This window comes from Mastigoproctus giganteus, chromosome 9 (genome assembly GCF_048544385.1).
Source record: "Mastigoproctus giganteus isolate SK-2022 chromosome 9, ASM4854438v1, whole genome shotgun sequence".
In the NCBI taxonomy this organism is placed as follows: Eukaryota; Metazoa; Arthropoda; class Arachnida; order Uropygi; family Thelyphonidae; genus Mastigoproctus; species Mastigoproctus giganteus.
The window spans coordinates 134326463-134339033 of NC_143583.1; the positions used below are offsets into that span (position 1 = coordinate 134326463).

General features: G+C 31.6%; 1 protein-coding gene across 4 annotated transcripts in view; it reads left to right on the forward strand.

The window, feature by feature from the left end:
* Positions 1 to 12571, forward strand: part of LOC150080753 (transforming growth factor-beta receptor-associated protein 1-like) — a 272526-nt gene that overhangs the window by 40623 nt on the left and 219332 nt on the right. For 3 of the 4 annotated variants that reach the window (XM_090382037.1, XM_090382036.1, XM_090382038.1), the window contains exons 3-4: positions 864 to 957; positions 9925 to 10023. In XM_090382037.1, the coding sequence (XP_090238163.1) occupies positions 864 to 957; positions 9925 to 10023 (193 nt within the window). The remainder of the gene's footprint in view (positions 1 to 863; positions 958 to 9924; positions 10024 to 12571) is intronic. The other variant, XM_090382039.1, reaches the window with a different exon arrangement.

A 12571-nucleotide genomic window follows, 5' to 3' on the forward strand; every position in this document is an offset into this window, starting at 1 on the left:
GGAATAATCATCTGCTTATCCCTGCTAGCAGAGTTCCTGTATATTATCGACAAAATCCCATGAGCTGTCCTGGCAGCTTGTCTGCATTGCAGAGAACTTCATATCTGACTGCATCATAATCCCCCCCAAGTCTTTTTCATTTTCCACTACCCTGAGTGTAGTGCCACATTATTAGTATGTTAATGTGGGATTACTGCTATCCATATGTAGTACCTTGCATTTGTCAATGTTAAACTTCAGCTGTCATTTCTCAGCCCATCTACCTAATTTTTTTAGATTTTTTTGTAGTAACTTACCTTGATTACTGTTATTAACTATCCTGCCAACCTTTGCATCATTAAACTTAGACATTAAGCCTAATATACCTTCATTAATATCATTAATAAATATAGAAAACAACAGTGGGCCCAGCATTGAACCCTGGGGGACTCCACTAATAACATCAGTCTATGAAGGAATAGCAGTATCCATTAATAACCATTCTCCATCTTCTCCCACTCAACCATCCCTTTATCCAGAGCAGTAACTTGCCCTTAATGCCACACTGCTCCAATTCATACAGCAAAACATTGTTGAGTAAAAATTGATTCATTTGCAAATTGCTTCATTCTATCTATTGTCAACCAGAAACTTTTGTATAATAATTTTTAAAAAAATTTATTTTTTACATTTATTGTTTTTTATTGAAAGCTAAACTTCAAATTTTTTGAAAGTGTTTGAACATTTATTGTTAGTTTGTTATTATTTAAAAAAAAAAAAAAAAAAAGACATGATGCCTAGTGTGCTGTATGAGTATTTGTAACATACTTATGGCATATTATTTAAGGGTTAATGTGCATTAATTAGTAATGTAATATTTACAGCTTTCTTCTGCACTACATTCTAGAAGAGAAAACTCATCCTGAAAAGACAGTGGTGTTTTATTCCAGAAAACAAGGACAGAAATACCTAGAATATGTAAGTATAAACTTCATAATATTAATTTACCATTATATTCATTAAATGAAATGAAAATCTAAGAATAAAAAATGAATTTCTCCATATAATTTGGTGGTTACTGAAAAAAAAAAAAAAAAAAAAAAAATGTCTAATATACTCCTTTAAGAATCCCCAGAGAAGTAAAATATCTGATTTTATAAAAACTAATTTACATGCAGATCAGTATCAGTTTTTTAGGTACATTAATATAATATGCTTCAACTTCCTTGTCTCCACCATGTCCATTCACACGTAATAACAACTGTCACTAGATGGCGTTTCCTCCACTGAAGAGTTAAGTTATTTCTGCACTACATTTTAGATTAGTCAAGGTATCCAAACTTTTATTTCTTATTATTTCTTTTTTCTATTATTATTATTTACTATTGTTGTCATTACTTTTTTTCATACATACATATTGCATAGGCTTTCCATATATTGTTGCTGAAGCACTGGATATTATGTTTGTTGCTGTGTGCTTATTAGGGGAATGAATGTGCAGTGTGGCAGATGCATAGAAATTATATGTTCTTGGTTTGCACATAAAATTCATTGCTTTTTTGCTTGTTTTTTATATTAAATATATAAATCATGAATTAATATTATTTGTTAATATTAGTATTTGTAACGAAAAATGATGCAAGAAAGCAAGCTTATACAGCATCAGTGAAAAAAAAAAAAAACCTTTCCACATCACCTATCCATACTCTCTAATAATTTGTATAATTTTCTTTTAAATTTATTCATACTACGCACTTCCACACCACCAGATAAATTCTTTCCAACAATTAACTTTTACCCCCTGGCTGAAAGCAAATTTTTGCACATCTGTCCTTCCTTTAGTTTAAATTTATGTCTCCTTGTATGTGAGGTGGCTGAATTAGAGTAAGAATATTATGAACATTTAGCTTATTCAGTTCATTCAAAGCCATAACAGGTGCCTAGTTTCCAGATGCTGCAATTTGGATAACTGAAATCTTTCTTGGTAAAGTACCTTTTTATTCCCTCTCACTGAACTTGTTGCTCTTCTCTGTACTCATTCCAACAGATCTACATCCTTCCTAAAATGAGGTGTAAAGAGATGTAAAAACCTAACAGACAAGTCAGAGAGAGAGAGAGAAAAAGTACGAATAAGCAGAAAGGGATGCTAAGAGAATAGTCAAAGAAGAGAAGAAATGGCTGGAGAGATGTTTCGGCAGCTACAAGATGTTAATAATGGGTAAAAAAATGTATGGATTGGTGAAAATTAGGAGAAGGGTTAGGGAGGAATCTGTGTTATTAATGAGAAGTATAATTGCAGATGGGGAAGAAATAAGGAAGAGGTGGAAAGACTACTTTAGGAGGCTATTGAACATGACAGAAAAAGAAGATATAATGGAAGAAGTAGGAGGAAGAGAGGAGAAAGGGGAGAGAGATATATCAAGAAGAGAAGTGGAGACTGTAATGGAAAAGATGAAGGGAGATAAATTGCCAGGGTGCAATGAAGTGATTATAGAAATGGTAAGATGTGTTGGGCAAGCAGGGCTGTAATGTACACACAGAGTAATGAAAGTAGTATGGATGAAGAAAAGGATATTGGAGCATTGGAAAAGGGGATTGATTGTGTCTACATATAAAAAAGTTTGTTAATATACATAGTGTGTTACATTTCAGGCACATTCATTTTTTTCTCTCAAATTAAATGGTGTTTTTTTTTTTTTTTTTTTTTTTTTCTGAGATTAATGGAAATGAAAAATAAATATAGTTATCTCCTTTGTAAAGTTATAACGTTATAGAATACTTAATAAAACCCTATAGTTTACATTCTCAGAATGTGACTATTTAGTTTAGTTACTAAATCAATTACAACTGTGTAATATTTATTACTCTCCTTTTGTATTACTTTTTTTTTTTTTAAGTCTCTTCTCTCTTTGTATATATGTATCTTTTTCACAAGCAACGTCACATTCAAAAACCTTGCATAACAGTACACGTGAAGCATGCACAGACTGTCTAAAGCTAAATACTGCATTAAAACTGCATTTAATCTATGAATTTCTTTTTTCTATACAAGGAAGGAAAGGAAAGAGGAGATTAACATTTTTATTGAGAGAAACAAGATGGAAGAAGTGGACAGTTTAAGATGCTTAGAAAGTATAATAAAAAAAGGTGTAATTGATATGGAAATAAGTAGAAGAGCAGATCAAGGAAAAAGTTTTAATAATTGTGTAAAAGATTTAGTTTGGAGAAAGGAGATGCAAAATGGTATTCTATAGATTGTATCATTTACCAGTAATAACCCCTGTACATGGTTCCGACCCTATGGGTGAGAACCATGGGTAATGTGGGAGAAGGACATCAGCAGAATGCAAGCAATGGAAATTAAGTTTCTGAGAGGGTTTGTGAAAGACTAGGAAAGGTAGAATAAGAAATGTGGCCATTAGAGAGAAAGTGGGAGAAGAATGATTACAAGAAAAGATTGAGATCATTTGGGCATGTAAAGAGAATGGAGGATGACAGACATCCAGAGAGGATGCTAGAAATGGAAATGGAGAGTAAAAGATCAAGAGGAATGCTAAGAAGAAGATGAGAGGTGAGTGATGTGGAGGAAAGTATCGGCTGATAGGTGCTGGAGAGGGAGAGAGAAGAATAGTAGGAGGGATAATGATAAATGGAGAAAACTGGTTTCCTTATCAACCGAGCAAGAAGCTGGAATGAAAATAGATAAGTAAGTATAAGATTAATATGTAATGGCCACGTATTCATTGTTTTGTTATATGAACCCCCTGTACCCAGCCCTATGTCAGGGTTCAGTTGGTTATCAAAATACTATATCTTTTTTTTTTTTTTTTACTGAGGCCATAAGATTTCTTGGGGGACCCTAGCCAACAAAATTTATTGTATTTTTTCTTTGTGTGGCATTTATTATATATCATCAAGTTCGGCATCACCACTGACAAGTTGGTGGAATCTTCTGTTAGTGGCTCTTTATTTTCAAAGTTTTGCACGTAGAGGAACAAGTTAATCTTGTATTCTTCCTATCTTGTAAACTCCTCTGACTGTATGGTCGGCCCGGAGTATAAACAGAAAATTTATTTTATTTTTTAATCTCAGAAGCATGTCTTTCCATCACTGCTATCCAAAATATATTTTCAAAATCAATGCAGTGTATTATTAAAATAAATACAGGTGAAATCAGTTATTACAGAATAAAGAATTACTTATTTTCTATATTTTGCTATGATAAATGATTGTAGAAGGTTTTCATTTTAACCCGTAATGGGGTGCCCTTTTTAACTTTTATTGTTTTTTACTTTTATTTTTTACTTTTATTATTGGCAACACTGGCTGAAACCTTCCTCACTGTTGTTACTTCAAGTAGCTATTTATTATTTAGCTGTCAATTGCATGAGCTGTTTATTATCTGTGTTCTTTGCTTTTGTAAATTGTATAGTTTTTATAATGTTTGTCTTTAAGACTGTCACATGCCCTGAAATGTGAGTTTTATTTTTGTGCTGTTGGTCTTTTAGACCAACAGCACAATATGTCATCCATATTAAAAGGTACACCTTTTAATATGGATGACAATTTAGATTTACAAAATCCTTGTAATATATAGAATGCTGCTAGAAACAGAAACAAGTGATGATGAACTGGAAATAAAAGGATATGAATCAGGGAAAGATGATTTTTTTACAAGACTCAGAACACAACACCGATACAGAATATGAAGGAAACAGTCCTGATGAAGAAGGATTCGTTGAGGGTGAGCCCAACAATATTATCCTTAGAAAAGATCTTGAGACGATTTGGACAACACCACTGCACAATCAAGTGAGAACTAGACAACATAACATAGTCACTCATGTTCACCAGAACCTTAAATTGTGAAGTGAGAGAGACTAGTTCTGTTGTTGATGTCTGGAAGTTATACATTTCTGATGCTATGCTGAATAAAATTGTTGCATATACTAATATTTATATTGAAAGTATAAGAGCCATCTATTCTAGAGAATATGATGTTAAGAACATAAAACATGTGGAATTGGATTCTGTTATTGGCTTACTGTATTTGGCAGGCATGTACCATGGGGCTGATATAAATTTAGATCTTTGGGCAATGGATGAAATGAGCACTGAATATTTCCACTCAGCTATATTTTAAATGATTTAAATTTATTTTAAGATGTTTGAGATTTGATGATAAAGGAAAGAGAGAAGAGGAAAAAGAGATTTGATAAACTCGCTCCAATTTGACAATTATTTATGGCAATTTGACAATTATTTATGGACTTCATTGAAGGATGCAAAAAGTACATAAGGCTCAATTCATGCCACCATCAACAAAATGTTGGAAGGTGTCCATTTCATCAGTATATAAAATCTAAGTCTGCACAATATGGAATAAAAATATTTGCTTTATCTTGAGACATCTAAACAAATTTAAAGCTCAACTGGACAGGTATTTCGAACGAACGGAGGGGTGAAATGGGAGTGGTGTGTGTTTTTTTTTTGGCTGATGCTGAATAAGCTTGCTTTCTTGCATCATATGCCTCTACTAATGCTAATGCTAATACATTTGACATTTTATGCCAAAAATTTAGACGTTTACATTGGAATGCAACTGCCTGGTCCTTTTGCACAGAGCAATGCAATGAAATGACTTGTCCAGCCAATATTTAATACTGGTAGGAATATTACCATTGATAATTGGTTTATCTCTATCCCACTAGAAGAAAAATTTTGAGATGAAGACAACCTGGCTCTTAGGAACAATAAGGAAAAACAAGCATGAGCAACCACCTAACCTGGTGAATATCAAGGGCAGAACCATTCATTCCAGTAAATTTAATTTCAATGATTATATTACTGCTGTACCCTGTGCACCAAAAAAAAACAAAAAAAACCAGCAATGTGATAAAGATTTGATTACTCTGTACAGCAAAAACCAAAGGAGAAGTTGATGTTAACAAAATGAAAGGGACATATTCAGTGGCCATTGACAATATTTTTTTTCTATGATGAACATAGCTGGCATAGATGCATACATAGTCCACCAAATAAAAGAGTACAAGAAGACCTCCACATTGCATCTTTCTAAAAGTACTTCCCCTGAGTTAGATAAAGGGGCATATGCAGGATCGTTCATGAAACGTCACATTGCCAACAGGGGTAAAAATTTCCATTCAAATGTTGCTGGGTGAGCCATGTCCATTGGTCACCCAGCAACTTTTGTCACCCTGCATACTGACATCGAAGGCAGATGCACATATCGTACAACAAAAAAAACTGAAAAAATAGAAAAAAAAAATGTAGTGTGCATATATGTAAAGAACACAGTGCCGTATTTTGTTCTGATTGTGAGGAACATTCAGCCATAGATTAAAGTACTTTTAATATTTTGTGTTTACAGGAATAGTTTTGAGCAACTTTTTTTTTTGTGATGTGTAATATCTTTTTTATGTTACATTCATTTTTGTACTACTTTAAATGTTTATTAGATCAGTTATACAAGAATTTTGATCAAAAGTATCCAAGGTGGGGGAAAAAGACCAATGCACAACCACTTGTGCCACGATCTAAGGTGCACCCCACAAAGGTTAACCCTTTTGCAAGTCAGTTTCCGAATAGTATGCAGGCACACATGAGAATTTTTTTGAAGAATTTGGAAGTTTTATAAAAATTGAAAAACTATTGTGTATATAAATGTTTGTAAATATGAATATTTTTCTTATTCTGACTTTAAGGTTGAATATGATAGTCAGATGTTGTCAAATATAAATTTTTTTAAAAGAAAAAGAAAAAAAACTGTAAAAAATAGAAAACAAGTCATTATATTTTATTTATTTTTTATTATTTTTCGATTCTGTAATATATATTTACGTATGTATTATGTAATTCAGTTTCGATTTTCATCAACTTCTGGACCTCTCTTCCAATTTCTTTAATTTCAGCTTGTATAAGCCCATATCATTTTGAACTCTTTTGAAAAGTTGCATCCATCTGTGCTGATTTTCAGAACTGTTTTAAATATAAAAATAGCTGCTATTACTCCAAATACAGCTGATAGATTGGCACCATATCCCCTGTGGAGTTTCAGGACAGTTTGTACGTATACAGATGTAATTTGGTGATACTGCATTGCAACATCCTTGAAAACAAGATGTTTCAATTAAAAGGCACTGGGATCTGTCTTGCTTATTTGTAGGTTTAGGGTATTTGCCATCTGGACTTTTTTTGTCATATTTGGGTTGTAATTTTTAAATTTGGGTTAATATTGGACTAAGTATTACCTTTTAGATTTTGCATTTTCTAAATTAAAATTTTGCATGACTGACTGCTTTTTTCTTAATGGGAAATTTGTTCCCCATTAAAAAAGTTAGTCTAAAAACATCATTGGCGTACTTCTGAAACAAACATAAGCTGCTTCATTTGAAGAATGAAAAAAATAATAATGATAAGAACACAATGGTCAGCATCAGAGATACAACACAAACTGCACCAAAAGCATGTGTAATGAAGAGTGGGCATCACATACAACCATTTGTGTTTGTTTTGTTTTTTTCTCCAAATAAAATTGAATACACATTCATTTCAGAAGTACAGTGAATGACATCTTTGGACTAAACAGGAAAACAGGAAACAAATTTCCCATTGAGAGAAAAGCAATTGACTTAGTCTAAAAACAACATCAGTGTACTTCTGAAATGAGCATAAACCATTTTATTTGGGAGGCAAAATAATAATGATAATAGCAGCAGAAATGCTACATGTACTACCAAATGTATGTGTAATGAAGAGTGAATATCACGTACAACTGTTGTTTTTTTTTTTTTTTTTTTTTCCTTCGAAGAAAAAACAAAACACATCATTAAACGTGGTCACTGTACTTCTGAAGTGAACGTATTCATTTCAGAAGTACAGTGACCATGATTATAACCCCTGTACTACCTGTGATGTGATGACATGCTGTAGTGTAAACAAATGTATCTCTTCATACCAAATTGTTAGACAATTTCAGTTTTGCCACTGCATATGCCAGCCCATTTATCTATATATGTGACTACTTAAATTCCCTATCACTTTCAAAATTACTCAAGTAAAATCAAAAGCCACTAATCTTGAACAGGCAATTAACTTCATTGTTAATAAAAAAATTTGCAGCATTGCTAAAATGATGCCTGATGTCATTGATGCTATTGGCCACAAAGTGTCATAATGTGTAAGAATTATTATTTTTTTTTTTACGAATTTCCTTATAATAATTATTTTTAAATTTTTAATAAAAAAATAGTAAATATCATTTAAAACTATTAATTTTTTCATGGCGGTGTGAATTTTTATTACACAAAGTTAATATTTTTGTAACAATGATATTTACTAAAATTGAACACTTTTACCTATAGATACATAATAAATTGGGTATGAAAAATGATTTTATTATGTTGAATATTTTGTTATCTGGCATTCCTTATACTAATGTTTTATTGTATATATACAATTGCACTTATGAAAGGATTAAGTAGACCATAATTTTCATACAGTGGAGTGTCAGAAATCCGAACGCCAATAATTCAAACAAGCCAGCATTTATTTTATTTTATTTCTTTATGCCGGTACCATAAAATAATTACAGTAAGCACCGGTTATTATGGTGATCACGTTTACAAATCGAATTTTGATTCTATTAAATGGCAATTCTAATAAGCAAAAATCGGAAGGATATTATCCATGGGCTATGAAAATGAAGATATAAAGCACAAATTTTTGCTTTTTTTTTTTTCTTTTACCAATTACAAAATTAAATAATATATGAAAATTGGAAAAATACTATTCACAGGTTAGCAAAATAAAAATAAAAATAAAAATTAACACTTACATACATAGCCTAATTAATATACATTACAGTACTAACTAAACGCCGACCGGGCTAGCCAGGTGGGTAAAGTGCCTGCCTGGCAACTCGAATGTCACGGGTTCGAATCCCGCTTTGGGCTTGGATCAGAGTAAAATGCAAAAACTTTGAGAAGTGCAGAATGGCCACAGAAGCCGATGCGCCAACAACTAACAAAAAAAAAAAAAACTAACTAAACATAACACTTTGTAATCTGATATTTCTTTTCACTGACTTTTTTGGTGGGGAGGTTGTAAAATCTAAAACAGTAAAAAAAAAAAGATAAGCATCAATCAATAACAAAACACAGCATGCAAAAATTGCAGCTATCATGATACGTGTAAGTGAGATACGGAATAAAAAGATTTTGAACAGAGTTTTTACAGAATTTTATTTTACGGTACTGTAGTTTTCTTTGTCTTTTAAAAGGAAGCAGAAATTTTTACCAATAGAATCGAAGATTCAGATTTTAAACAGACTTTCAAAGGGAGAAAGTGGATCTTCATTAGCAAAATTTTATGAGGTTGGAAAGTCAACCATAACAGACATTAAAAACAACATGGAAAAATTTTTTTTAAAGTTCACATTGAAACTGTATTCAGATGGTGCAAAAAAAAAAAAAAAAAAAAAAAAAAAAAAAAAAAGAAAGAAAGAAAGAAAATCAATGGAAACGGCTAATGACCCATCCCTTGAAGATGTTTATTTGTGGTTCACACAGAGAAGAAGTTTAGGAGAACCTGTATCTGGATCTTTGTTGTGTGAAAAGGCACTGGATTTTAACAAAAAATTAGGCAGTCCCTCAGATTTTAAAGCCAGTGTTTTTATTTACTAAATTTACTAAACGATTTGTTCGAAAATCTGAACAAATCAGAAATCCGAACTACCCCTGGTCCCAAGTAGTTTGGATTATCAGTGCTCTACTGTAATATACTTTTAAATATACTTATGTTATTATCAAATCCAGATTTGCCTTCTAAATGTTTTAAAAAGCGATTTTGTTTGTGGTAATAGGATTTAAAATAGTTTTTTTTAACCTTGCATCTAAAATAAAAAACAATTTACCACAATTTCAGAAGAAACCTGTAATTTTATTGAAAGCTATTCCAGTACTAAATAAAATCCTTGCTTTATGTGATGGAAATCTGTTATTTCTCAATATGATGGACTTGGAGGTAAGTATTAGGAATAATTAATTTTGTGTACTTAAACATTAACATTTTGTGACTTTTCCCATTGGGTAAGGGATAAAATATAATTTTATCCCTTACCCAACAGGAAAATCAGCCGTTGATTGAATTTGTGTTTTAAGTCACATCTGTTGCACTATCTCATTCATTTAAATATATTATTTATCAATTTTTACAGTTGACTTCTTATGCATGTTCTAATAAGTTAATAATCGATAAAATAATTTTTTTTCGTTTAAGTTTAATTTATGTCATTTAATTCAAGAATGAATGTGCTTTTATGAATTTTATTTCTATGTTCCCTGTCTGAGTAATGGGATGGCATGCCATGCAAATTTCACACATTCCTAATTAGAAAAAAAAAAAAAAATTATAATAATAGAAGTAATTCTATATATGTCTTAAAGGAAAGATACTCAGACAAAATTTTTATCAGCTACTGTAGTAATGTTTAGTATAATTCCATCTAAACAGACTTTTATAGACCTTTTCACAGTAGGTTAGGTGGCTATACAAATGAGGGTTGCATGAAATAAATATAATGGACGGCAGTAATATTAATGTTTTTGTAATATTAATTTTTATTAGTATGTTTGCAGAAGTGGGGTAGGTTAAGAACCTGGCATGTCTTGGGCCATCTGGACCCTGTAAAAGGCACTTCCATAAGAATTTTAAATTGTATATTTTTGGGACTCCAATTTTGAGCAGTATACCCAAAATAAGACCCCACTCCTCAAAATAGTGTATTATTCTAAAATATAGAGAAAGTAAATATCGAATATGTGTGATAAAGTTACTATACTGCTGTCACCTCCTAATAGGAAACGTGAATGACTTACAGAACAGTTAACAGTTTTCCAGTTCATACATTGATTGACACATCACAATAATAATCCAGCTTTGAACTTGCATGCATTTTTGCTGGATAATTATTGCTTATCTTGCAGATTTAGTTGCTGGTGATAGTCTAAGCAATACAATTCTTTAAAATACATTTTAAGAAAAGAACACTTTATAGTTTGAATGTGCCTACCTAAACAAGTGAAAAAAAAAATTATTTTTTTCACTTGTTTAGGTAGGCACATTCAAATTTAGGTAGGCCTATTATTCTTACTATAAACAACTATGATGCAGTTTTGCTCTTCTGCTGTAAGTAAAGGAATTAAGATATTTAAAAATTTAAACCTTTAATAGTGAAACAAAAGAAGAATTAGTAAAACCAAAGGACAAATTTCATGATATAATGAAATTATCAAAAACTAAAGTTATTCAGATATATTAAAGTAGGGAGTTTGGTGTTTTTATGTGTATGTGTGTGTGTATAATATATATGTGTGTGTATGTATGTGTGTAGTTTAAACCTTATTCTACTTTATATGACTATATATATATATATGAAAGCCCAAAATGTGAAAGGTATTACGTGTTGTGCTTAGTAGATGCACAGCATGTAATACCTTTATTGACATTGCACTTGAATTTCTGTAGTGAGTTTTCAGTCAGACAATTAATGGTTTGGAAGAGAGTGGTGGAATTGCAGATGCTGCTTCAGAAGTATCTATAGAAAAAGTATACAGCAGAAATTGAACATTTATGAGACAGAGTGAAGAGATTTTGTAAGAGACAGGTCATTAATTTACCTTCTTTTGAATATAGTCTAGAAGCTTGAGAAAGGTTTCGGGGGGGGGGCACCACTCCAAATTTCAGAACAATATTCTATGCTGGGGCAGATTTGAAATTTGTACAGACTGAGTAATTGTTTGAAGGAAAAGTTTACACCAAGAAGGGGGAGGGGAATGGTTTTTCAAATGCAGAAGAAGAAGAAACGATATTTGTGATGTGCTTATGCCAAAAGAGATTCAACATTAGGATAATTCCTAATAGAGATATGCGATCATATCTAGAAATCAGAGTGTTGTTGAAACTGAGCTTAGGAGTAGTAGACTGTTTTTTGTACAGTAGTATTTTGCACAGAAGATTTGCACAATAGTATTTGCATTTTCATTCCAACAATTGATTTAAACTTACTATAAGGAAATAAAATTTTGCTAAATTTAATAACTTTATTGAAATTTACATTATTTAAATAATTCAATGAGCTTAAAGTAAATATGTTTAAGATTCCATCCAAATTCTCTGTGTTTAAAAATACTTATATATCTTATTTGCCAGCTTATACTATTACTCTATTCTTTTAAAATTAGACAGCTGGATTTACATATACTCTATTTATAGCCCTTCTTAAACTATTTATAGCCCTTCTTAAACTTCTTTCAAAAATTGAAAGAAGACAAAAATTGTCTTCTTTCAATTTTTGAAGAATTTGCCTTTATTGTTGGAAATGCTTAATTTGTCACATGAACAAATTTTTACTTATGCACATTACATTGCAAAATCATTGATTTTAGTTATGGGATGAATATGGTAACGCCGACCAGGCTAGCCAGGTGGGTAAAGTGCCTGCCTGGCAACCCAAAGGTTGCGGGTTTGAATCCCACCTCGGGCTTGGATCAGAGTAAAAATGCAAAACCTT